General features: G+C 38.5%; 3 protein-coding genes across 4 annotated transcripts; 1 reads left to right on the top strand and 2 right to left on the bottom strand.

Moving 5' to 3' along the window:
- Positions 1 to 556: 556 nt before the first annotated feature.
- On the bottom strand, positions 557 to 16,077 carry LOC137200894 (zinc finger protein 462-like). The gene is made up of 11 exons (XM_067615593.1): positions 15,897 to 16,077; positions 14,142 to 14,207; positions 9,050 to 14,043; positions 8,668 to 8,939; positions 7,820 to 7,938; positions 6,616 to 6,747; positions 6,253 to 6,496; positions 4,680 to 4,822; positions 4,380 to 4,603; positions 2,908 to 4,210; positions 557 to 1,285 (listed from the first exon to the last, which is right to left on the bottom strand). The coding sequence occupies exons 2-11, from the start codon at positions 14,149 to 14,151 to the stop codon at positions 1,143 to 1,145; spliced, it is 7,584 nt and encodes a 2,527-aa protein (XP_067471694.1). The 5' UTR covers positions 14,152 to 14,207; positions 15,897 to 16,077; the 3' UTR covers positions 557 to 1,142.
- Positions 16,078 to 18,629: 2,552 nt separating this feature from the next.
- coq2 (coenzyme Q2 4-hydroxybenzoate polyprenyltransferase) lies at positions 18,630 to 23,213 on the top strand. 2 transcript variants are annotated; one of them, XM_067615574.1, is made up of 8 exons: positions 18,630 to 18,733; positions 19,223 to 19,602; positions 20,146 to 20,312; positions 20,766 to 20,887; positions 21,236 to 21,321; positions 21,426 to 21,559; positions 22,677 to 22,865; positions 23,020 to 23,213. In XM_067615574.1, the coding sequence occupies exons 2-8, from the start codon at positions 19,278 to 19,280 to the stop codon at positions 23,179 to 23,181; spliced, it is 1,185 nt and encodes a 394-aa protein (XP_067471675.1). In that variant the 5' UTR covers positions 18,630 to 18,733; positions 19,223 to 19,277; the 3' UTR covers positions 23,182 to 23,213. The 2 variants fall into 2 exon arrangements, with proteins under 2 accessions (XP_067471675.1, XP_067471668.1); XM_067615567.1 differs by having other exon boundaries at positions 18,656 to 18,780.
- A 1,536-nt stretch (positions 23,214 to 24,749) lies between these two features.
- mboat4 (membrane bound O-acyltransferase domain containing 4) lies at positions 24,750 to 26,637 on the bottom strand. Its single transcript, XM_067615585.1, has 2 exons — positions 26,363 to 26,637; positions 24,750 to 25,812 (listed from the first exon to the last, which is right to left on the bottom strand). The coding sequence occupies exons 1-2, from the start codon at positions 26,602 to 26,604 to the stop codon at positions 24,864 to 24,866; spliced, it is 1,191 nt and encodes a 396-aa protein (XP_067471686.1). The 5' UTR covers positions 26,605 to 26,637; the 3' UTR covers positions 24,750 to 24,863.
- Positions 26,638 to 27,915: the final 1,278 nt, after the last annotated feature.

Genomic DNA, 27,915 nt, shown 5'->3' with positions numbered 1-27,915 from the left:
ATGAAGATTTGAGCCAATGGATAATATAACAAGCTTTTAAAATACAACACATTGTTAAAGATGAAACCAGTGGTTTCTAACCAGAGGGACCAAACCAATACTTTTACTGCAATATATTTAACTACATTTTGCTGCTAATACTTCTATACTTTTACTTCAGTAGGATTTTAATGCAGGACTTACTTGTAATGGAGATTTTTATTTTGCTGTATTGGTGCTTTTACTTAAGTACTTAAGTAAGGGACCTGAGTACTTCTTCCACCTTCTAACTTATGTTTCGGTCTCATAGTATCCATAAGCAAAATATTTTATCACTCCAGGCAGCAGACATCTGTGAGCTCATGAAAATAACTTAAAAGATAAAACCAGTGTATGGATAACATTAAAATAACGATTTAAATCTCCTCTAATGTTAGCATCAGGAAGACATATGTGACCTATAATTATAATAATATAATAGTGTACTCACGTAGGCTTTTGTATTTATGGTTGTCAAGAGTTTCAAATGCAGTAGACAACATATCCAAGCAGCAGAATGAGGACAAGATTCATCAGGTATGGTAACACAATTTCAGTTTATTCAAAATAAAAATTAAATGATATATATAAAAAAAAATGTTTAAAAAAAGGAAAAGGAAACATATATTTTTAAATAGTATATCAAACTAAATACCTTTATTACTGTACTAACCACTTTGTGAAACAGCTACCTGTTCAACAGCAATGCACACACAACTCCTGTTCAAAAACACCCGACAGCATTTGAAGGCAGCAGAAGTATTTCAACACTCAGTGGTTTATGAGGTTCGTCCAGTTCTTGGTATTGAACACGTTGATTTAAAAACATTTTTTTTAAAAAGGCATGCAACAACGGTTAACAGTGTGAAGATTTATGAATCTCACAAATGAAAGCCTATGCAGCAATGAAACCGTCACATAAGAAGAGAACCGTGACATAAGAAAAACATCCATTATAAAATACTTAAAATCCACAAAACATGAAAAATTAATTTGTAAATAGGTTGTTTAGAAATACACAGTACAGTGAGACAGCGGAGGACAGCTCCTGAAAACAAAATCCAGCTTTTCACACAGAAATAAACAGCGGAGGCTACTTCTGCCGTCCGTAACAAAGAAAACTGTTACATTCCATGTCGCATGACGTGACGCTCCAGTTCACAGCTGCTCGTGAGGTTTCGTCCACAAAACTCACATGTAAACAGTTTCTTCTCTGTAATTGATGGGCGTTGTACTTCAGCTGCTCCGTCCACGGCTGCGAGGGCATCTGAAGAACGAGAACAAAGACTTTAGGTTGATGTCACGCACTAGTTCCCAAACCTAACAAGGGCTGCAACTCACAATTATTATACAGAGCAAGCTGTAGTCTTCAAATAACTTGTATAACAGTACAGTAGTACAATGAAAACAGATACTGCCCTGCTTTTGTCAAATATATTTCATACTTTCTACATGAATACCATGACGTGTATAGAAATCACACGCATGTTTACTTGTGTAATCAGGTCAAAATAATCAAATCACATCGTTAAATGTGAACGTATTTACAATAGAGACAAAAAAAGGATCATGAAATCTTTCACTCGGTGTTTGATGCAGCTTGTTCAATATGTTTCATCATTTTAAAAAAGACATCTGGTGTTTTCCTCAGATTACCGGAGGGCAAATGAATTTCCAGACAGTCAAAACATTTGGTATGTACTATACAGGAATGCAAGGTCTGATGCTTTGTACATCTCCAAATGTTATAAAGGGACAAAACACACACAGAACCACTTGAGGTTGAAACTACTGAGTATTCTCATTATTTAATAATCTGCCAATTATTTTCTCTATTAACCGCTTCATTGTGTGGTGCCTAAAATGTCAGAAAACTTTAGAAAATGTCCATCAGAAGGCCAAGGTGTCATCCTAAAATTGCTTGTTTTGTTCCACCAACAGTCAAAAACCCAAAGATATTAATTTTAGTTTTTATAATTATATTTAAAAACAAAACAAAACAAAACAAACAAAACAAAAAAACAGCAAATCCTCACAATGGGAAGCTGGTAAATGGTAATATTCTGCATTTTTGATTGAAAAATGACTTAAAATGATAAATTGATTATTGAAAAATGATCAAAGAGTGTGTGGTAGATGTGCACAGCCAAAAAAACTTGGACCAAAGAAACAATGTACATCCACAAGTGATGTTTTGAACTTGTAGCTCGAAAAATCACTTGTGGATGTCCCATTAAAGGGAGCTACAGTGTGCAGACTTTATTCTTTCTTTTATTAAAAAAGTAACAAGTATTTTTTTTGTTGATTGACTCATTTAAGCTCTACAGCTGATTAGTTTCTACTCTTTTCTGCTGCATTTGAAACAGGAAAAAAAAAACAACACACACTGTACCAGTCACACCGATTGACTATTATTACACACAGCAGACACATCATACACACAAGAAGTCGTCACGGAAGTTGAAGCTAAAAAAAACCAAAAAAAACGAAAGTATATTTGACATGTTAATGCAATGTAATTTCTTCATGTGTCAAGACTTTGCTGGTGTGCAGGTTTCAGGTTTCATTTCCCCTCACTGCCCTGAAAAAAGAAGTGATATCACCTTCCTGTTGTGGGTAATAAACAAGTCTTGATGCGAGCAATCACAAACTGATATCAGTGCTGAGAGCAATGCTACAGTTTGTAATCTGGTTGTGTGATAATGTACTAAACATGGGGATTAAACACACAATGAATCAGTGTTTGTAATGTCCAAACCGAGCAAATATTTGTAGGACAGAAACATAATGTGACTGAAGCTTTACATAGAAACGATGTGTGTGTTGCTCTTCAACTGTACATCCAAACTCTAATTATTTAAATTCACTGTGATCCGTTTAGTTTCTTACCTTTGGGGACATGTGAGTTGTCAGCATCCTTCTTCCTGTCTCCCTCATCATGTCCCTGATCCTTACGTCGGCTCTCGGTGTTTTCAATGATCACCTTGCCTCGTCTGTCCTGCTTCTGCTCAAAATGATCATCTTCTTTTTCTTCCTCCTTGCAACATCTAAGAGGTTGCTCCTTCACACATTCTTTCTTAAGTACTGGCATTGCTCCATAAGAGTCAGTGAGCTCCTCACAGTTTGTCTGATGGTGCACTTGTTCTTTACAGTTTGTAACAGGGAATCTTAAGCTCTCCCTGTCAGCTAGTTTGTTACGGCTGATCTTAAGTTGTGCACAGTTGGGTGTCAGAGTTAGCAAGTGTCTCTCGGCTGTCAAACACTTGAGGTTTGCCAGCATGAGATTCTTCTTTGAAATGTCTGGAGTTGCCTTAGTCCCATCTTCAGGGTGATTTTTTGGGGGTTGGGCCAAAGTGACACTGCCCTCTTCATCTAGTAAAGTGATCGTATTTAGAACATTATCCGCAACCTTGGTTTCAATGTTCTGGTCGATCTTAACCGTTCTATCGTGAACTGCCTTCCTGTGTGTCCTGCGGATGCTGCCGTCCTCATCCAGCAGTAGAATACGACGCATTATATCATCCTCTACCTTCGCCTCGATGTTCAACGTTCTACCTTGCAGCGCCTTGATTTGTAGCTTGTGCGCTTGTGCTTTATCAGCTATTCTAACATATTTTGTTGAGCTTCCTTCTGCTGCCTCCTCTCTTTGTTGCAATAAGATTAATTTGCTGTCTACTTTGCCTCTAGGTTTTGGCTGGTTTTCATTCATCTGCCTCTCTTTCTCTGAATCGTTGCAATCCTCAAAACGCATATCTGCATTGTTCCCTTCCGCCACATTTGGTCTTTTTGCACTGTCTGTCAAGAGCATCTCCTTCTGTGCTCGTTCCTGTGGGTCCTGCCCATGCTTCTCTGGGACAGCAGTGTTTGGCTTTGCATTGTTTATATTCTTAAGGTTAAATGCAGAGCTCCTGGTGAGACTTTCTTCATTCTTTTTCCTTCCACCCTGCCTTTGCTGCTGATACAATCCCTCAATCTGTAGTTTTATGTTCTCCCTCTTGCCGTTTACTGCAGGGTTCCTAGCATGCGTCTCATGTGGAACTTCGACCAACTCCTCTGTTTCTACATCTTCACTCCCATTGTTGCGGTTCTCCAAGTTAGACAGAGGTTCCTCCTCCTCCTCTTGCATCCTACAAAGCCTTGCCTCTTGCTGATCAAGGCTGACCTGACCCACAAGCGCGTGGTTCCTCACAACCTGCACAAAAGAGAGAAAAAGAAATCAAACTATAAAATTACAAGAACTTATAGGTCCATTCATGTGCACCACTACTCTCTCTATTCTCTAAATTCCTTCGACGGACGATGTGGTTTTCACATGCTGGAATTCCAGCAGTGCAAAGAGGAGCCAAGTGAGAAATACTCACCTGGTGCTTATCACACAGGTGTGCCTCCAAGTCGCATAGCTGAGTGCAGTCAAAGTAGCACAGCCGGCACTTGTAGGGTTTGATGTCATCGTGCCTTATCATGTGCAAACGCAGGTTTTCAGCACTGGCGCTTGTAAAAGTGCACTTGTGACAGCGGAAGACGATGCCTTGAAGGTAGCGTGACAGCTTCGGGCGACGCACCTCTATTGGCACGACACGTTCCTCTGAAAGCAAAAGAGACAAAAAGACTGAATATAATGTAACAGATAACAGGTGAATCCTGTCCGGCACCCAACTCACCACGATGCAAGATGATGTGGTCGATCATGTTGTTCTTGTTTTTGGTCTGGTAGAGGCAGAACGGGCAGCGAAGATCCTTCTGATGAGTAGGCTCTGACTGGAAGGTAGAATGACCTGTCTCAATGTGCATCTCCAGGGTTTTCCTGATGAACGGAAGAAGAATAAGTGAGGGAAAAGGACAGCACCTGAGAAACAAGGACTTCAGATTGGCGATCTGAAAGATTTGTACAAGTGAGTTCCATACATTGTCAATACATGGCTTCAATATTCCAATAATGATCAGTTTCTGAATAAAAACTGCCACGTAGAGCTGCAACAATTAGTTGATCAAAGGAAAATTAATCAGCCACAATTTTGCAGAATCAATTCATCATTTCAGTCATTTATCAAACGAAAATGTCAAGTTTTTGCTGGTTTCGTCTTTTTGAATATGAGGATTTGTTGCTTGTTTTTATTACACATGATAGTAAAAAAAAACATTTAAGACATCACTTTGGGTTTTTGTGAAGTTGTGATAGGTATTTTCACTTCTGTTTGACCTTTCATGGACTAAACAATGAATCTATTAATTGAGAACACAATCAGCAGATGAAAATTATTGCTAGTTGCAGTCCCATTGCCACGTAAACCTTTTCTGATCACCTTCACATGAATATTGAACATAGTAATTCAATAAAGACAAATATGTTGTGTCCAAAATCACTCCCCCCCCCCCGTATAGTGTACTTTATTTACTTTCCCCCTTGAATTCTGATTGTGAAATTATATAATGAATTATATAATACTATCTTCAAAAGTTCCCACAATGCAACAAAAAAAGTGATGTCTATGGCATGTAAACTACTTTCTGCTAACAAACCTACAATGCAACGAGTCAAATTTGACAGCTCTGCGACACTGCACCTGAAAAGTGATGATGATATATGATACATAATATATGCCTGAAAATCAGTGCCTGAAATATCAATTTACTACTCCAGAGAGTAAACCTCTGACTGTTCATTACTTAGAAAATGGTGATGGAGTGATTTTGGACACAGATATAGCATTTTCAATCTTCAGTCCCACTGAAAAGCATTTTGGATATACAAAAACATGAATGGAACTGTGATTCAGTTTTGGATACAACTAAACTTTCTAAGTTGCCCCTTTTTCATGGGTTGTATTTCCAGTATCACAATGCTGTGAAATGCTCCCTTAAAAATATTCTTCTTTGTAACAATTGTTTCAAGATTAACTTGAAGTGTACTCTTTTTGATTTGTACTAAAGAAGACATTTTTTAAGGAAGCATTTTACACCTTTTTTGGACTCAGCGCCTGGACAAGAAACATGTGCATGTTTTACAGACTGGTGACTTTTCAGTGTGCCATTTTGGGTCATGCCCTGTCCTGTGAATCTAATTTAAGGTTTAGTCTGAGTAGTTATAACGACACATTTATGTTGTAAAAGTTATGTATAGTATGTAAATGTGATTGACTTTACTGCAAAAGCATCTGATTTTTGGCAACATAATGAACACATAAAGAGAAATACTAGTGAAAGTAACAGTTCACCCCAGTGGTTGTAACTTACCTTAAACCAGTGAAGAAGTTGCAGTCTTTACACCTGAGCATCTTCTTTCCATGGCGATTTAGGAGGTGCCGACGTATACTAGACAAGTGTCCAGTGGTGAAATTGCAGAACTCACAGTGAAGCAGACTGTTCTTAGGTAATTTGGTTCCTTTTACGTTCGCTTTAGATGAGGTACCAGCCTCTGCTATCAAGCTGTAATGGTTCAACTGCCGCTGCACATCTGGGGGCTCCAAGTACAGCGAATCTGTCAAGGTACAACAAAACACCTTCTCTCAGTATGGCTGCTAATGCAAAAAAAGTGTGTATTATACATTTTGGTGATTCTATATATTATGATTATAAAACATGAGAGGGATGACTCGCCTTCACTACTATCCGGTTCTTCATCATGTTCAGGCAAATTATTCAGTTCCTCTGATGAAGGGGGCTCCTTCTCAGCAATCTGAGTGTTCTCCTCATCTTGGTTGTCAGTCTCAGCAGGATCCACGATGACATCTGAGTGTACAGTAGTTTTTTAGTATATTATTAGGTTGCAACATTTATAATTAACACAATTTTTAGCACACAGAACGTGCGCACAATTAAGCTAGATTACTAGGACAGTAGGTGACACAATACTCACAACCTCTCCAGCTGTTAATTTCACAACAGAGAAAAAACATTCAGAGTCTGGATAGTTACAGACAGAGGTGGCTTAGTTCAGATCAATGATTCGCAATGAGACAAAACAGTTTTAGAAAGTGGAGGAGAAAAGTGCAGCAGTATGAAATGGTTAGCTGCAGAGCTTCTGAAGACGTTGCCTGGGGTCTCAAAAGACCCACCTTGTCAAATCACCCAAGTGCAGTTTTAGGATGTAGCTATTTCTCTTCAATCAGGAAACAGAACAGGCCAGTGTGACAATATGGCAGATTTATGGACAGAGGAGAAGGACCAGCTCATCCAATTTTTTGAAGAACAGCATTCACTTTATGTTCAAAAACGTGCTCCATTAAAATAATTTTAAAAAAAGCTCCTTGCTCAATTGCAAGCGTCCTGGGTGTGTCCTGCATGTTACGTCTTGTTCTTTTTCATTTACGTCAAGCTAACATTGTGAGTTATGTTAGCTAACGTTAACAAACACAACACCCATCACCAGCTAAATGGTGATAACATCTGTTCATAGATAGTAACGTAGCTTGTAGGCTACAATGTCTCAACGCAGAAGTAGTTGGGTATGCCAGTGTGTCGTTGCTATGGAAACAGTCATCTGTGTCTGTGCGTGTTGTTTTGATGCCCAGTTTTCGAACATTTGCGATCAGACGTCTTGGGATTCTTTTGTAAGCTGCATCCAGTCTTGTTGCGAATCACTGATCTGAGCTGGCCTGAAAGTATAATGTGTCTGCGACAGCCTGTATTTAACACAACACTGTGTTAGATGCAGGTAATACACCAGCCTGACCAGAACCAGCTCGGAGAAATAACACCAGAGAACAGCTTTCATCCATACTGGTAACCTGTAACAGTTTATACCATGATACCACTTCCAACAGCCTTGTCATGTAGTTTTATGTTTTATGCAGACGCTCACCTTGATGATTTTTCATAAAATGACTCCTCCACAGTGCCATGACGGTCGTCCGATAGGAACAGATACTACACTGGAAAGGCCTAATAGTCCCAGATTTGAACAAGATGTATTTGTCCATGCTGTTGAGATAATGAAGAAAGAAAAATCATGACATTCAGTCACATATGATCACAGTTAGCTTAACAACCAAATTCATGTTGGGGGTTCTGGATATAAAGGACATCACATATGTGTAATGTATTTTTCATTTAATACATGAAAATTTTAATGTTGAACAAAGTATGAATAGTTCTGTATTAATTACACTGTGATAGTATTAAAGGATAGTTTCATTTTTTTATGTCTGTCTTAAAACAATAGTCAGGTGCTCAGGTGAACATTACTTGCTGTAATGATTCTTACTGACTTTCCAATCCTAATAGTGCTCTTCCAATGTGCAGTTAGGCTTTAGCAGTCTGAGTTCTTGAAGTCATGTGCATTTCTTTTTTTAAATATGACATTCCTTCTTTGTGTTAGTACCCCTCCACTGCAGCTCAACAAGGAAACAGAAAGAGGAAGTTTTACACTTAGACATTCTAAGTTTAAAAAATACCAACTTGAGTTGTCTAACTCAGAGACACTCAGAGAGGAGCATTAAGAAGGGATCTTGTAATGGTCAGTATGAACAGGAGAACTGATTATAATGAATAAAACCTGTTTCAATGTTAATATGGGCACCTGACTGTTGTTTTAAGACAGACTTTGGTTTTAAAATGCTGATACATGCTGACGGTATAGAACTTTTTCCCCCATTGGCCCTAATTCCTCACTGCAAATCAACAAAGTTTCAAAGTTTCCTTTCTTCTTACATTTGCTTTAAAGCTGAGGTAGGCAGGTTGTCCAGTTTCTTTATGGCCGCCACAGCTGCATGGCTGCGTTGATGACAACGCAAACCTTTCAGTGACATGAATGTGCGAAGACATTGTTTGCAAGTATGTTTGCCTTCACTTGATTCTGGATCTGGTTGCTCCAGATCAGGGGGTTTTGAAGGTGATGACAAAGGACTTGTCAGCAAAGACACAATTCTTTGGGCCGGCTCCTCCACAGTTTCTAATGAGGGTATTTCGTCTTGACAACAGGGCTGAAAATGAAACACAGCGATGGTCAACAAATTTTAAACTTACAAGTATAGACCAAGCATTTAGCAAATGATCAAAAGTGCAAATAACCATATAGGCAGAGTAAACTTACTTCAGTGGATTTGGCCTCTGGTGTTATCGTAACAACAACCGATGGCTTTGTCCTTTCAGCCATTTTCTTTGCAGCATCTTCCCCATTTTCATTCCTCTCTCTGTGGTGATCCATGTGGAGACACAGCTTTCTAATCCCATTCAACTGTTTCTTGCAGTGGCAACATTTGTACACCCCTGTACTTGATTTTGATATTGGGTATAACACAGTGAAATCCAATTTGCAATCTGACCTGTGAAAGGTACTATAGTGGCCAATAAGCAGCTCGAATGAGTCAAAGAATAAGTTGGGACACTTCTTACATTTAATTTGTGCACTTTCCTCAGATTCAGGTTCAGCTTCAGGTAGGTTACTGACCTTTCTTCCTGGTTTATTATACTTTACAAGTCGCTTGTATGTGGTAAGAGTATCAAATCTGTGATACTTTCTGTAGTGGCTCCACAAGTACCTTCGCTTCATTCCTGAATAGGCACAAAGGTCACACTTATACTTGTTTTGTACTGATGATGGTGGTTGTGGCCTCTTGCGTTTTTGGTGGTACATGTTGGCATTGTGTTTGTGGGAGGCTTCCTTTCCATGGTCCCTCTCAAAATGGATTTTCAGTTTCTTCAACGATGCATGAATTTGTGGACATATTTTACACATATACCCTCTTTCATTAGAGCCTTTTCCCAACGTACACGTGACCATGTTGGTTAAAAGGATTTCATCTTTTTGAAGGTCATCTGTCCTGGCCATGAGGGCTGGATGCGACTTTCGGCAGTGAGTTAGAGTTCCATGCTGGCTAGTATTCACATAGGGACACCTTGGACACTTGAAGACAATTCTTTTGTTTTTTTCTGTCACTGTGCCAGATTGACATGCCTCAGAAGTATTTTCTGCCTCCTGACTTGAGGGATGGTTTGGAGATGTTGGTGCTGGCTTCTTGGGGACATTCTGGTATACGGGTGCATAGTATTTGAAGAAGGCATCCTTTCCATGTATCTTAGTATAATGGCACCCAAGACGCTTTTTCTCGAAAAAGGATTTGGAACATATGACGCACATGTATAAACAATTCTGAGCAGGTGAAACCAGTGCATTTTTGTGGTAAGCGCGCAAGTGCCGACCAAGCGCAATTTTTGTGCTGCAACTATAGGTGCAGTGGTGGCACCTGACCCTTCCATATGGTTTCTTATTAACAGAGGAACCTTGCTTTACTGATCCCTGAGTGTTCTGGGTCTTTGATCGCTGTGTTTCACTTACAGCTGGTAGTTCAGGAGCTGGTCTGGGTGCACTTGGCTCAGTGTTTGGCACAGTCAGGTTATGGTCCTCCTCACAGTGCTTGTTCAGCTTCTCTAGCGTTGCATGGATTTGTGGGCAGGTTTTACACATGAACCCAGTAAATCTCAATACGCCATCAGGACCATTTCTTTTCAAACAGCCATCCCAAAGGTGCAAATGTTCTTCATCCACATGAAGACTGTCTGCTCTTGATGCAAGGGTAGGATGCCTCATCTGGCAGTGGGTGAGAACCCCTTGATAACTGGTATTGACGTAGGCACAATGTGGACATTTAAAGACATGCACACGTGTTTGGACTTGTATTTCCTGTTCTTGCAGCTCTTCTACAGTTTCAATTACATATTGGTGTTTCATTCCACAGTGAATTTTGAGACCATGGCGGGTATGAAACCTTGCCGGGCAGCAAGGGCACCTGAGCCATGAGAGAGATCCTGTTGCTTCATGAGGTGAATCAGGTGACTTGTCAAATTCAAGAGGCACTTGGTAGGTGTCAAATGACCCAGGTATTTCACTGTGGTCTTCTACCTGCTTGTTTGCACTTGGCTTCTTTCTGTTGATGACATCCAGGACTGATCCATCTTCTTTCACAGACCAAGGATGAACAGCACGGTAATGGTCTGTGATACTTGACACTGAGCGACCTTTAAATGAACATGCTCTGCATGGAAATAGTTTTGTTTCATTTTGTCCAGATCTCAGAGATGGTAAGCTTCCATTTGTGCCATCACAGTCACTAATACCATCTGTGTGCTTTATTTGAGGTTTCTTCTTTTTTGGAGCGGATGTTTCAGGACCGACATATAACTGAGTAGTTATGAACGCAAGGTTTGGTCTACGTCCTGGGTGTTTTTCCTGATAGTGCTTATGCAACGTTGTTGCTTTTTTGTGAGCGAAAACACAAAATTCACAGTGATACCCTGACTGTAAATTCCCTTGTTTAAAACACACATTTAAAACATCTGAAAGTGAGTAACATGACCCGTGGATTTTCCGTATATGTCTCCTCAAAAGATACAAATGTTGAGTGACATATAGGCATCTAGAACACTGCAGGGTCCTCTGTGTTTGTGAGGCTTCCTTTGAGGATGACGCTGAAACTGAAGAGAATTTGCCAGGCTGCTTTGTTTTTTTCTTTTTATTTCTGTTTTTCCCAACGGATGCCTGACTGACTTCTTGGTTTGCAGTTGCTTTTAGATTAGAACAGAATTTCTGTGTCTGTTCAAGAACCATAGAAGTATGTAGACGGATTTGTTTTGCCTTAGCCACAAATCCACGATGTGTTTTGTAGTAATGATGCACTATTTGGCTCACAGTACTTTGCCGATAGTTGCAAAAGTGGCAGAAAAACATATGTTCATCGCCTTCACTCAAAAGAGGAAGAGGTAGATCAGCAGAAATGGATGACTCCTTTGCTTGAGATTTTGATTTTCTAATTTCATCACGAATCAAAGCTGTATATTCAATAACAGATTCACTGCTGTATTTAAAGCTTGGGTGCATTTTGCTTTGATGGGTGATTACTCCTTTTACAGAGGGATTTCCATAGTTGCACTTTTGGCAGTAAAACAAGTCCTCTGCATGTGCATAGGCGTGAAATTTCATCACCGAAGTAGATGATGATGTACTTGCTGAGGCCTCTGCTTCCCTTTGAAGTTTCTTCTTCTGGAACTCAGCACTATACTTTATGATCTCTTCAATTCCTATTTGTGTGTGTATAGAATGTTTTGCGTTATGATGACCAACAACGCTTTTTATTTTGGTACTTGAATAACTGCAAAACTGGCAGTAAAACACTGTATTTGGTAAAGTGGGGGATAAAGTGTCCATTTCAGTGGACATTTTCCTATCATGTTTGGCAGGCGTTCCATCCTCTGCAGATTCCACTTTCTTGGTTTTGGGAGACTCTGAATGAGTCTTTGAAATTTCTGGTGTGTGCTTAGAAAATGAAATCTTCTGCTGTTGCAGCTTTGATTTGTCTTTTGTTTCCTGAATCTGAGAATCTGAAATTTTCTTTTGAGGTGCAGATTTGTCTATTACTGTCACAGAGTTCGGAGACTCTGACATCTTTTTGGGAGTCGTCTGTGACGTGACAAGAGCCGATTGTTTGATTTTGTCAATTGTGACTGCTTCTTCTGGGTGGCTTTTTTGGTAATGGACATGCACAACAACAACTGACTTGTGACTAAAGTTGCAGTTGTTGCATTGAAACAAGGCCACGCCTGTTTCTTTGGAGGTGGCATGTTGGGATGAGGGTGCATTTTTGCCTTCCTCACATGGTGTTGGGCCACTCTCAGTAGAAATCCTTTCTGAACTTTCTGAACTGGAAGTCTTTTCACATGTGTTCAACTGAGATGATCCCTCTTGGCATCTGGTTGCCAAATATCTGCAGTACATCAATGAATTATTCACTTGATGCTTTGGGTGCTTTTCCTTGTAATGTCCTCTCAAGGCCTTCAATGTGTTAATGGTAAATGGACACACAAAACATTTGAAAACCAAATGGAGTTCACGTAGTTGCATCGTGAATACATTTGGGGCCTCTGGATGATTTTGTGTGTAGTGTTTCTTGAGGTCAGTTACACTTAAAAACTCAACTGGACACTCAAGGCAACGGAAGGTGGCACTCTGATCACTCGGATCCTGAACGTAGTCAGAGGTATATCTTACGTAAGGGTGGTCGCTCTGATAATGGGTAGACACACTTTGGATGCCCACATCACTGTAGTCACAGTGCTTACAAAAGTAAACTTTTGGGCTTTTCGTGTCTCCATTAACAAGATTAATCCTCTTTTCTTCTTCATCATCACTAACTTCAAATGAAAATTCTGTGGTGCTTGACGAGTCTTGCTTGCTTTCCTTTGCCTCTTTTTTATCCATCTTTATTTTTTTGTCTGGGGGACTTGTCGAGCTTTCCTTACAGGTCCTCTTGCCAGCCTTGTTAGGAACTGGTTCTTTGATTTGTCCCTTAGGCGTTGGCGGTGTAAGGTCAGCAATTAAAAGGTGGTCATTTAGCAAGTAATGGTCAGACACTCTGGAGAGATCAATCATCGACTTTGCAGTGACTTTCAACACACCACTGCGATTTGGGCTGGAGCTTGAGGAGGATTCTTCCAAAATCAGTGTTCCTCTGGTGCTATCTAGAAGCACTGGATTATCAGTTGACTTCACGGAGGGGTTCCCATTTGATCCAGATGTAGTCTTAAAGTACTTGGTGATGGTTTGCAATGGCTTCTTATATGTTTTCAGGTCCCTTGATAAGTTAAGTGTGCATTTAGTTTGTGAGGTAGACATAACTGATGAGGAAATCTCATTTTCCTCTGCAGCTTTCTTGTGCGGGTTTGCAGAAATAACGTTTTCAGAAATGATGAGATTTCCTTTCACGTTCTGATCCTCTGATTTTTTGTGACACATTTCATGTTTTTTAAAAACGTCCCAACTACAAGCTTTAAAATCACAGTGCTGGCATTCAAAAGTACCTCTTGAACTGTCACTGTTGTTGTCAGTGTTGGCTTTGTCAGTCCCAGTTAAACCAGCATCTCTGATAGCAGCATCTATAGAGAAGCCATGCACGTTGTTGAGGTGTTCAAAAAAGAAGACCTGGGATTTGAAGTTGAGTGGACAGTGACTACAATGAAAAGACTTGCTTGGGGATTCTTGAGGGGCAACTTGATTGTGCATCATGTGACAAGGGGTGGAGAGGTGCATTGAATCTGAGGAGGGCAAGTAACAGAACTTACTCAACTTAATGTGATCCAGTGCATAGAAACAACACTTAATATTACAGATAATATTACATTGTAATAAGTACCTTTTTGCATCTTGCGTTCCTCTCGTTACCCAGAGCTTTACATATATAGTCATAGCAGGGACGCACCTATAAAAGATAGAAAATGCATACATTACTGAATTGTTCAAGTTACAAAAGTAGCGCCACATATTTGTTTACTTTGTTACAACTCTCAAAATTAAGTGCACTGTCACATAGAAAATGAAGTATTGACAAAACTAAGAGAAGAACTGCTCTTCTCAAGGAAAAACAACTGAGCATAGCGATGTTACGCTCGAAGAAGACTACTACTACACACTATATCGACCTTTCAAGCAAAAGTATTACGGCAAAATGTTTCAATGCTTGCTTCATCACACCAAAAATCATGTGACCACCCTAAACGAGGCCTCAGTATATCACACTCGCATCAGAGAGGTGTGGTGCTGGATTTGGAACTTACCTTCTTTAAGAAAGGAAAAAATATTGAAGTCACAAATGTACTAATAAACATATAAGAAATTATTTCTATAGCAAAAGGAAAATCACTTCACATCACCAAAATGTATTTTAGCCACCTAAAACCACAAGTTTAAGTGTCTCCGAACTCTGTGACAGCGGTAAAATTTCACCGCTTTACCTGCTGTTAGACAGTCCTTTCCCTTGGCATGCGTAAGAATACGAAACTTCCACAGTTGAGAAAATGTTGTGCGAAAGGAAAGGGCTGTCTGATGGCAAGATAAAGCGGTGAAAATTTTCTAAATATTGTGTACACTTAAACTGATATTGTTTTTTTTTGTGTGTGTGGGATTTTTTTGTAGGTGGCTAAAATACATTTTGCTGCTGCCCCTGTCCACAGCAGTACATTTCTTCACTTCTGTGTCAGTACTCCTGCCTGCCTCTCCAGACTGGCGGCTTGCCGACTCTCATCTACTGTAAATAATACACTGACTATGGATAAATACCTCATACAACCCCACTTCAAAAAAAATCCAAACTATCCCTTTAAGCTGGAAGCCACTGATGTAATACTATACTATGAAAACAACACCAAAAATTTCAACAGACTGTCAATTTATTCATTTTACTGGTAAAATTTCACATCCATAAATCCAAGATCTCGAGGTCTCGCCCATTGTTTGAACTTTTCGTGATTGAATTTAGAAGGTATTTTGAGTCTATCCAATTTATAAATAGTAGGAAATGTTCACACACTATTTTTTTTCGCTGATTTTATTGTCTACCTTTTCTATTGAGTTATTTTTATTATTTTTTACAATTTGTCCGGTTACCATGTTGAATGTATCAACCAATTGAAAGTGGAGTCATGCCTGTTATGATTATGTCACACATGTTGTAAGTGAATGAAGAGATGAAAAAAATAAAGAGATGAATTTTTTTTAAAAAGATACAGGGTGTGCTTTTCAATCTGCAACGATATCTAAAAACAGAGCTGTAGACTGTATGAAAATTTAATTCAGCCACATAAGTGTAACATCAATAGCTGCCCAGGAGATGTCGCCATTTTGATGGCATCAAATGCTTCGAAACCATTTTTAAAGCAATTTTTTTCATATTGATTCAGTGCCTCAGAAAGCCTCGTTTCCCCCATCACTAACTGAGTAGCGTCACAACTTTAGCCGTACAAACGATTTCAGTCCTCGGTGTATAACTTGCAGCCGGGTACGTTAAACAGGAAGGAGGCGTGAAACGCGTCTAACGTCTGTCCGTCAACCTTACCAACGAAACTCTGACGCGACCTTTCTCAACACACACTTGTTGACAAATAAAACTTACCAAAATGCTCACTGCATAGAGATTGTGTTCTCACGCATGCAGACAAACGCAGGAAGAGGCTTAAAAGGAAATGTTTTGCAACGCTGATGTTGATACCGTGAAGAAACCACACATTTCCGCCATTTTTCCCGCGAGTAAAACTTTCTCTGGCATCTTCTGCGTCTTCTGCTTCTCCTTCGACTTTTAATGACGGTTTGCAAACCAGTTTATAGGCTCCTTACCGCCACCTACTGGACTGGAATGAGGAAGCGTAGATTGGCAGGAAATAAATAAATAAATTCTTTTTTAATTTTCCTGTTACTGTCAAGTAATTACTTAGAAGATCGCGTAATTTCCAAGATGTCCTTTCTAGCAGATTTCCCAATTTAATATTGAGTTTTTCACCCTTTAGTACTGATATTAATTCCTTTCTTTCTTCATCATACCTCTTGCAATGTAAAGATGTCTTCCTATGTCATTTAAGTCCCAGTATTCCTGCCAAGTTGTGTGAATATAATCTTTTTATGATATTTTTAACCTCTGCTTTACCTATGATATTTGTAAGTCAATTAATTTCTCTACGCGTCAGTGGATTTTAGCTACAACCCAACTTCTGCCTGTTGTTTTAAAGGCATACTATGCAAGATTTTCCTGAAAAACAATGTACAGACTCATAAATTAAATGGACTCATAGCGCCACCTACTGTTGTGGAGGGTGAAGTACTGAGGACATTTGTGAGAAAATCCTCAGCACAATCAGGGTGGAAAGATTGTGCCAAAAGTTACGTGATATTTTTTTGTCTTTGAAGGATATATTTTTTTGTACTTGCAAGACATGCTGTATTTGTTTCTGAAGCATGACGTATTAACTAAACTTTGATAACAGCCCAGTCAGACTTTCAGTTTTAAAATGTAATCAATCAAATGTTTATCATTGTTTCTACAGACAGTATTCATATTGATAAATAAATTACAAATGTCTCTTGATGATTTCAATTTACCATGACACATTACTCTGTTTGAAATTTAGCAGTAGATTAACTTGGTTTTTAAAAAGTGAATTAAGGAATTGATAAATTTAGGACAAGCTCTTTGGCATGTTTCAGTTAGACCCATTTGCAGTAGGCAAGAGATGACTTCACCAGCTAGTTAAGTAGCAACTAGCAAATGGTATTACTTGTTTATGAAGTGATAGATAAAATCATCAAACAGACTGAGGTTGGTTGAAGTCAAGCGTCTCTTTAATCCAAACACAAGCAACAGACACAGAGAGTACGCAGAGTCTCTGTGGAGAATTCTGAAGAAACAAAGGAAAGTCACTGGTATATTTTGACGGCCTTGGGAGGCCCTTTGGTTGTTTATAGATTCCTTCTAACAGACCTAGACAAAGCTTTCCACATGATAACCATGATGTCCATATGACTATCTTATTGTTATCCTCAAGGCCCTGCCGCCAAACATATACATACATATGATCATACCTACTTATCTAACACATGGATTTTTCTATCATGAAGTTAAAGTCAAAGTGGACTGTGTTTTCAAAACATATTTTAAAATAATTTTTGGGGCAACACCAAAAATTGTCAAAGCTCATCTATTGAAAGAGACAGTTTGCCCCAATCGTGACATCAGTGCTTCATTATTTGGTCACCTATATGCAACTCTTTAAAGGAAAGGTCAAAACATTTTCTTATTCACCTGTTATAAAGCACTCTGTTGTGTCTTTGATTATTCCACAGATGTCTGTTTTCTCCCTGGGATGATAAAAACTTTGACCAGGTGGAAACTCTGGCCGAAACCATCAAAGTGTAGCAGCGTAGCAGAGTGATTTATTATTAGTTTTACATTAGGAATTTAAACGCTGGTGGCAAACAGTATGTGTCTCTGTTCAGGGAAAAAGCAGATACTTGTCTGTGGGATTACAAAGATGTCTTTCAGGACGTAATGTGCCTGATAACAGGTATAAAAAATAAGGTTATATGAGATTTGTACAGGTAATTTTGGTGACTGAAACGGGCAGTTAACTCCCAGTAACAGTAACTGCTCCTATAGAAGATGGTAATGGAGTGCTGAGGTCAAAACTAGGGCCTGCCATCCAGTGCAAGTTGGCAAAGATTATGATTTATTGGCGAATGAATGGTGATAAATATTTATGAAGTTTGGTCCAAGTTTATTCTGTTTTATCGCCCCAAAGACAAATCTTGTAATTGATATTTTTTTAATTGGCAGTGCGTTGTGTCCTGAAAGACCTTCTAGCCACTAGATCCAAGGAGGGCAGTTGAGTTTTTCTCTTTTTTTAATTGGTCTATTTTTTTTTTGTTCTGCGATATAAGGACTGTTTGAGGACTTTAAAAAGAACAAAAATCTTGTAAATAAATTACTTTAATTTTGAATATAGTATGAATTCGGTCATGTTCACATTTTTATTAGACGTTTAAATATGCAGAGGCGGAGCAAACTGCATTCAAATGCCATAAATGGTTTGACTGCAATATATTTTTTATGGTGTTATAAAAACGATCAAAGATTTCGATACGGACTAATTTAATCCAGGACAAACTGCCACAACGGCCCATGGCAACGGCCAGGTGTGGTTTTGTACAGCTCAGCTTTGTTTTTTTGACGATATTTGGTATCGTGCTAAAGATTTTAAAACATAAAGCTGAAAAAAACGTCCTTGGATACCTTGAAAGGCGCTCTATATATAAAATGTGTTATTATTAATAATAAATTTGGGCCACGGCTGTCATTGGTTCCGAGTACTGACTTTGTTTCCTCCGGATCAATATCGGGCGTACCACAACATGGAAGCATCCAACAGTAGTCAGTGACCGACAAAATCCGCATGTGTAGTGGTTAGTCTTTTTTAAAATTAACATTTTTTTTTACTGTAACCTACAGTGTAAGTTTGTTTCACCGTTACATCTCATTATATTCTGTTCAAGACATCATAACGTTGATACAATTAATTTGAAATAGCTGAATTAAGCTAGAGTTAGCTTTAGGGTTGGTATGTGGCGAGCACAGATTATACCCTCAGTATTAAGTATATGACTTACCGTAACTGTAATATTAGTGTGTGCTGTTTTCAGTATGACTTTATCTGTTTACAAGCGAACTAACCTTTGCCTGCAACAGCTAATATAACCAGAAACACTGTTATAGTCGTTGAAGTTGCAGCTCCAGGCACAAAAAAGAGCTCTCTGACACATTAACATCTCAGTCTTTGTGCATCTGATGCAGTGCGAGCACAAAGGGAATGCCTGTCCTAGCAAATCAGTTCTCCTCTGTGAAAAAGCCATTGGAAAACAATTGTTTGTGTGTGTGTTTCTGTTTGTGTTCAGGGATGATATTTTCTGAGGAATAAAGACAATGTTCACCTGACCTCAGAGAGGCATCATGCTCCCAGCCAAGCTGACCAGCCAGCTGGCTCTGAACGCCCTCAGGAGGACTCACCGTGGCACCTGTTACCCCTGTCTTTATACCCTGTCAAACTGCTTCCTTCACAAGGAAGGAGGAAGGACGAGAGATGGTCTCCTCTCAGATTCCAGTGTGTTGAGAAGAGTGTTTTACAGCCAGAGTGCGATCCGTCCTTCAGTCAGACTACGTGAAACACATCATTATGGAAGGAGACCATTCAGTTTATCAGCTGCTACAATTGTGAATTCAGCCCCAGCACCTGTCCGGCCATACCTCCAGTTGATGAGGCTGGACAAACCTATTGGTTTGTACATTTGTTTATGTGTACGTTTTAGGACTGCAACTAACTAACTAAGGATTATTTTTCAATTAATCAGTTAATTATTTATTGTCTATTTAATGTCACAAAATAGGGAAAAATGTCCATCACAACTTCCCAGAGCCCGGGTGACATCTTCAGCAATCCAAGACATTACGTTTATTTCTTAGAAAATAAATTACAATGATATATGTCAAAGAAAAGAAAATCATCTTATTTGATTGACTGTAACTAGAGACTTTTTGACTTTTGTACAAAATTTTTGCTTGAAACATGATTGAACAGATAATCAAAATATAGAGACTGATTTGAACATAATAAAGATAATGCCCTAAGTTATTTAAAAAAAAAACAACAACAACAATATTGGGTTTGGTCCAGCATTATTTTTACTTCAGATGTTTGTAATACTATAAAATCTGCAAATTTTTTGAATCTCTTTCGGCATAATTAACACAATTGTGCAATAAACAACATTACAAAAATATAATGGCATATTAAAAACACTTAATGACTTGTGTGTCGTAGGCACTTGGCTGTTGTACCTCCCGTGTACATGGAGCATTGGTCTGGCTGCCGACCCTGGATGCCTCCCACATCTGGGCATGCTCACCCTGTTTGGTACCGGTGCTCTGCTGATGAGAGGAGCAGGCTGCACCATCAATGACATGTGGGATAAAGACTTTGACAAGAAGGTATTTATGTGTTCTTGGTCTATTGTGTACACACAACATATATTGTATATCTGTTCGTTCTGGAAGATGGATCCCTCCTCTGTTGCTCTTCCTGAGATTTCTTCCATTTTTGCCCCATTAAAGGGGTTTTTAGGGAGTTTTTTCGAATCAAGGTAACTATTGTGACTCCCCCTACAGCATGCTTAGCTTTTATTGAATTAATTTAGTTGTCAACTCCCTTTTTTACTTCAAAAGATGGGTTTCCTAACAATCTCATTTTTTGCTGTCCTTATTAATGTGTATCATTTGTAGAAATCCTTTCTGATCATAAACGTTCTCACGACCAGTAAGATGCTATTGACAGTATGTCGCTGTGCCTGTGTCAATAAACTCTCCTTACTGCTATATTTCAGCAAGAAGTACAGATTCCTAATATTATTTCAGCACTGACTGATTGAAAGTGATGATGTGCAGGTGTCCAGGACGGCCACTCGACCCATCGCGTCAGGGGAGATTTCTCGCATGCAGGCACTAGTCTTCCTGGGAGGGCAGCTCTCTCTTGCACTCGGGGTTCTTCTATGTCTCAACTATTACAGGTACCCAGTGATCTTCATGTTTTCATCAAATCTGTAGAGCGATCTGTTGAGCTTTAATTAGTTTATTTGCAAAAAGAAAAAAAGCAGGGACGATGGAACATATAATCAGGAGTGTAGGTCAGACATAAAAACTTAAGGCTCCATTTCTCGTGCTATCCTTTAATTAAAGTATGAGTAATGTTGCCATGTTTTGGTGTTCCATGGTGAAGACTTATTGGTAATAATGGTACTTAAACAAATACTTGTTGCCATTTATAGATGTGTGTGTGTTAGATTGCAGGCACAAGAGTTTCCTATATATAAAGTTGTTTATATATTTAATGACTGTTTTCATCACGCTCCTCACAGCATAGCTCTGGGTGCTGCCTCATTATCTCTTGTCGTCACCTACCCGCTGATGAAGAGGATCACATATTGGCCACAGTTTGTGCTAGGTACTGTACATACTGTGTGAGATTATCCCGCAGTGTTCTGCATCTAAAGTAAACAATTCTTCCTGTCAGCAGAGCTAAACTTGGTCACATTTTCATCTGTTTAGGCCTCACCTTCAACTGGGGAGCGCTGCTCGGCTGGTCTGCTGTCAAGGGCTCCTGTGATTGGTCCGTGTGTCTACCGTTGTATTTCTCAGGAGTGATGTGGACGTTGATATATGACACAATATATGCACATCAGGTGAAGTAGGGGTTTTTCTATGTTCTCCACAGCTCTTAATGTTTCCTATCAAAATCTTATTTAACATGAATCATGTGAGAATGTTTTAGTTTGCGTTTATTAAAGAAATGTTAATTATTTTTTAAATCACTATTTTTCACCCTGGATGTGATTGAAATGTTATTTCTCATCATTTATAATCCTGCATAGCACAATTTCATAGTGAGTGGTAAATATATAACCAATTTGTTATCTGTCAGGTTCCATTTTATAGACGTACACTCCTTTATTTATACTGCAGCTCTGGCTTTCCAGAGTTCACTGTTGTTCCTTAAGGGCACACAGCTGTACAGTTCAGTCATTTGTATTTTAATAGTAAATTATAATAAATTAATGTGGAAATGCATCAGATGGATACCAAGATGATACAGGACGAAACCACCGAATTTACAGAAAACAACATGATGTGTAGTATATTTCAACTTCAAAGTCATTGAATTGTTATTATACTGTACAATGATGCAGCGATACACTTACATAGATTATTTCACTAAGCTTACATATTGTAGTTATAAGCAATTGAAATACTATACTTGAATTAAAGCCTCAACATAATAACAGAAAAGTTAAGTAAGTAAAGAATTTATTGCACATCCATGTTCAAAATATAAACAAAAGGTAATAATCTGCCTGACACAATACGATGCAACAGGTAAATCAAATGTATTGATATTTTCTGATGCTGTAAAGGGTTTCTCTATGGTGATGATGTTTGACTTTTTTATCTTCTAGTCTAACTGTGAATATCCCAGAATTTGATAAAAGTCTGATTGGGCCTTTTTAAAAAAACACGTAAGTGTGATTTCCACTGAAAAAGTCAAATACCATCAGATGTAAAAATTAGGAAATTAGTAAAATTATGGTGATATTATGTCTTGCCTGTATTGTACAACACTAATGCTGCATCATGTTAGCTTTGGCTGAACTGTGGATTGCCTTTAATTTCTGTGGACTGTTGATGTAAAACCGGAGCTGGACTGATGAAGAAAATGAAACCTGCATGTATACTTAGTGACTAAATGAGACCTCAGTACAGTAAGAGAGTATTTATTGAACCTGGGCTCTATTTGATAACTAGGATAAGGAAGACGACGTCAAGGTAGGAGTTAAGTCGACTGCACTGAGGTTCCAGGAGCAAACCAAGCCTTGGTTAAGTGGCTTCACGGTGGCCATGATGTCAGGACTGGTTACAGCTGGTGTCAATGCTGAACAGACGCTCCCTTACTATGCTGTACTGTCCACAGTGGCCATTCATCTCGCACATCAGGTGAGGAACAAAAGCATTAACTATTAACTGTATACCAACTGAATGGAGATTTATTTTTCAAATCAGTAACCGGTCTTCTTGCTTATTATCTAAACCAAACATCTCAGCTATAGGTTCTCCATTAAAATGTGACATTTACTCTCCTCTTTTGTAGATTTACACACTGGACATCAACAAACCAGAGGACTGCTGGAAGAAGTTTGTCTCGAACAGAAACCTTGGACTGTTGTTATTTTTAGGTATTGTTGCTGGAAATTTGTGGAAGGAAAGACGAGAGACTTTGCTGCAAAATGAGGAATTGGAAACATTGAGATAAGTGAGAAAATAAATTTAACTTTATTACTTGTATGGTTCATCACTTTTTTTTTTTTTTTTTTACCATTAACAAAGCTCTATATGAGAGCACAAAATATTCTTTAATTTGTATGATTTTAACCCATAAAATAAAGTAATTGGATACAATTCTTTGCTCATATAAGAACATTTACAGTTCTTAATTTACAATTCACTTTCAACTGGATATTAGTGACATTAAATCAATAAACAGAATAGAGTACCTCCTAAATATAGTTCACCTATATGTTCAGGTACCCGTATGACTTTGAACCTTTGGTGGTGACACAAACACAAAAATCAGTGAAATTTATTTACAATAAATGGAAATGATTGGGGAAACTTTAACATATTATTATTGTTGTTGCTAAATATACCTTAAAGCTTGTTAAGTATTTTTCTACCACTAGGGAGCAGAAAGATCTCAAAATGAACTCGCAGGCAAGTCACGCTATCAGCTTATAGGACAGGTTCACAACATTTCAAATCTGTCTTAAAAACAGTCAGATGCCCAAATGAACCCTGAAAGAGCTGTAATCATCCCTCTTGTTCATACTGACTATTAAAAGATCCTCTTCAAATGCTTTTTAAGGTAAGTGATGGAGGCCACAGTGTGTCCACACAGTCATTTTGTGCAAAAATGCATTTAAAAGTTTATCCGAAGCTTATATGAGGCTTCATCACTCTGAGTTAGTCATATGGATATCTGCCACATTTACAGTCTTTTTAGCATCAAATTCTCTCTTTGTGTTTCCCTGTTGAGCTGTGGTGGGAGTATAGTAACAAAAAGAGGGAATTTGGCACTAAAAAGACTGTAATGCTGAAAGATATCTACTTTATTTGACTCATTCAGATGGCTGAAGCTTCATATTAGCTTCGGATAAACTTTTGTGTGGGATCTTCTAATGGTCAGTATGAATAGGAGGAATGATTACAGCAAGAAAAAACTTATTTAATTGTTCATCTGAACACCTGACTGTTGTTTTCTTGAAAAATTGTGAACCTGTCCTATAAGTTTTTACAGCTATAACCTGGAGAATCATATTTCGGGGCATCTGACAAGTGTAAGTCCAGTATTTTCTGGCCTTTTTAGCTCTGTTTTGATCCACCAACTATTGAGAAAAATATGTGGGTTAGTTTGACTTTCTGTAGGAGTCACTGGTTTACGTCAGATCTCTGCTCTTTGAAACAGGACTGGTAGTGTGCACTTGCCCTTTTTTGTTTTGTTTGAGTTTGTTTGGTGTGAACTGCTGCCAGTTATTTTATATGAGGGATTGATGAGAATAATCACACTCAACCATGCATTCTGATGCAGGTGGAACCAAAACATTGTGCCACAAGCTGCACATTGTTACAGAGTTGGAGACTTTTTCTCAGTTTGGTACCATGAGTCTCCCTAATCCAATATCCAAAATGTTGCTTAATGCAGGTTTCATTTACAAGCCTACTGAAGTTGATGCTACTAGAAGAAATTTCCCCCAAAATGGAAAAAAATACATATTGTTTTTATCCTGAAACCCAATTAATTTGCATTAGTGGCGGCTGAAACATAGAACCAAACCCTCATCTTCAATTACTCAAGACATGTAATCATCTAAATACATTTATCCAGTCTGTGCAGTTAATAATACATCTTTGACCTCAAGTGTTCACATGACTAACCTGCTAAACTGTGTTGACTTTTAAGAAAATAAAGAGCACAATTATATTAGAAAGTGGAAACAGACCCATGTATGTTACAGACAGAAGTCTCAAACCGGACATATTTCTTAATTCTACTGTTATAACAACACAAGTAACAATCATTTGAGTGTTTATCCAGCTTAGACATTTGTATAACAGTTGTTTCCATTTTGATGAAAGTTTTGGGTGCAAGTACCTGTGTATGTAATAGTCTGCTTTCACTGTTGCTGCCCAGGTCAGAAACCCCACAAAGTGACCCAAGTGCAAACCGTGCCACCACAATGAAAAACCAAAAGTCATGAACAACTTGAAATGTTTGCACCTGATATACACTAATCTACGCAGCCACGACGCTGTCGTACTGTTCCATCTACGGGCGAAATCGGATATATGGCTCGACGTCTCGATGGTCCAGAAATCTCTGTCGGATAGTTCGCTCCAGTTTGTGGTGTCACCTGATTCACAAAATCCAAGCCCAGCTGCGTTATTGAGGCATTCGCTGATCTTCCAGTGAGCGTAATATTGGATCCTCAAAACATGCGCCGCAACCCAAACCCATAGCATGCCATAGAGAACGGTAGAGCTGGAGGGATCATAAGCATTACATTTCAGAAAATAAACGAGACAATATCGTAGCCACTCCAGCAATAACACCTGTATCAACTTTAGAGAGACTACGCCCAGTGGATTGGGCGGAGGGTTTAGCTTGATACCCTCCATAAGGGACACAAATTGGCTGTAGGAGCACAAAGGGCCACCAAGCAGTGTGGTGAAATTGAGGGTGTAGCTAATAAGAGGCAGAAACATCCCACAAGCCCTCTTGTGGGTGGAAGCGTTAAAGAGAAGCACAACTTGTTTCTCCTGGACGTCCATGGACACTGAGGTGATTCTCTGGGTGAGAAGCATCAAAGAGGAAACCGCCAAAAACAATCTGAAAGTGTAAGAGGCGTTAATTTGATTATATACAATATGATTAATTTTGGTCAGAAAGAGAAGAAAAGGTGCTTGAATATCTGTTCAAATTCAGAGAATAGAACATAATAGCATCCAAAAAACGGAGGGTCAAAGGTCACCTTTAACCTTGGACACACAGTCGACAAAACAATCACCACTTAGTCGCCACCAGTTGATGATTTTTGAGTCAATATGGACGTCTTAGAGGTGCTCAAAATCATTTAAAGCTTAAAATCTACAGTTCTATGACAATTGAACTTAGTAGATCTGCTGATGAGGACCATGTGATGTGGTTGAAAGCTATGTGGCGGCTATTATAGACCTCAAGGTGAGATTGTTTTGTCAAATCCAAACAGAAAAACAAACATTTTTTCCCCCCAGAAGCTTTGTTTTTCAAAAGTGAGTAATACAGAGTAGAGCGTCACACTTGACTTACACTCTTCAACTATATTAGTCAGACACATTAACCAACAGTAAACAGTAGCTCTTGTTAGCTTACACACAGATATATATACACAAATTAGTACCTGATGTCGACAGGCTCATGCAGGTAGTATTCCCTGTACTGTATAAGCAGGTGCCAGAAGGTTTGCCACAACATCTGGACGCCAAACACCCAGGCATGGATACAGCTGTGGTCCACAAAGCACACGAGCAGAATAAAGACAAAGGCGGAGGTGAAGAGAAGAACGCTGTAGACGCCCATTGTGAGAATAGCCAGAACACATCCTCCAACACAAACAGACAGGTACCTGTAGATATAATGCATGATGTGTCAAGACTGTTTTCTTTTTAAAAAATAAGAAAACAAGTGTAGTTTAGTAGTTTCCATATCTTTGAGTTGGATTATTTCATACATGACTCTTCACATTTCAACACTTCATGAACCTACTAAAATGTAATGATAATAAACATCTAAAATGGGTTTATTGCAATAATTTTATCCATTTCAGATGTTTAGACTCCAGTTTTCTGCACAAATAATTATAAAAAACACTGTTCTCATAATAAAAATTCAATCGATTTGTAATCATACATACCTGTATGTTAAGGACAGATATCCCCGTTTAGCAAGAAAATAAAACAAAAATGCGAACGGAAGTGAAAAACATTGATGCATTAAAAACCGATGTTGTTCCCAAAGCAGGTTGATCAAACCCATATCTGAGTCTCTGAGTGAATATCACAGACCAACCGACACCGATAGGAGACGTCTGAGCTTTTCGTGGTGATTGTCGTATTAAAGAGGTGAAATATTTGTTTTAGCCGGACCGAGTGTCTGTGTCATTCCATCTGTGACTTGCATTAAAGTCATTTTCTTTTGTTTACCATGATCAGTACTGTTTGATAGGGGAGCGTGATGTCAGTCCATGTTTCAGCAACTGTAGCAACCAGCAGAAGTCTGTGTTTTTCCCCTTTAACTTCTGTTTTTATTTGTTCAAATCAAAAAACTAAACAGATGATAACTCAGGAAATCTTTAACTCTGCAATTCCAGTTGGGTTTTTTTTTTTTAATTTGGAAGGAATTGATTCTTTTACACCAGGATCTGATTGTGGATGCTTAATTTTAAAGAAACAACTGTATATCAGACTTGCATTACATCATAGTCTTGGAGTCTGTGCAGCATTGTGTGTAAAGTTAAATTTTCTTTTCTTTTAAAACTGTAACACCCTGATTTGAATTCCAGTTATCGGCCTGATTGATTAGTCGGATGTTTTGCTTTTTATATTTCAGACATTTTCTTTAATTTTGACTAAAAAAAAGGTTTATGTGAAAAATATTGTCATCACTTCCGAAATTGCAACCGTTACATGCAACCGACAGCCATCGAACAACAGTAACGGTTTATTTGTGTGACATTTTGCAAAGAAACAATCAATGTAAACAAAGCAAGAGATAGAAAGGTTAAAGATAAAAAGAGAGTTCACCAAAGCTGTGCAGTTTTCATCAACGTTGTGGCACTTTGGTCGGTGACATTTGTACCTTTAAAAACAACAACAACAACTCATGAAATTTGTTCTACTGTAATTTCTAATAGTTATACTATATACTGTATATACTTCATATTAATATAAACAC

The sequence above is a fragment of the Thunnus thynnus genome, chromosome 2 (genome assembly GCF_963924715.1).
Source record: "Thunnus thynnus chromosome 2, fThuThy2.1, whole genome shotgun sequence".
Classification (NCBI taxonomy): domain Eukaryota; kingdom Metazoa; phylum Chordata; class Actinopteri; order Scombriformes; family Scombridae; genus Thunnus; species Thunnus thynnus.
Note: the sequence above shows the minus strand (reverse complement) of the source record. Positions and strands in the feature narration are given on the sequence as shown.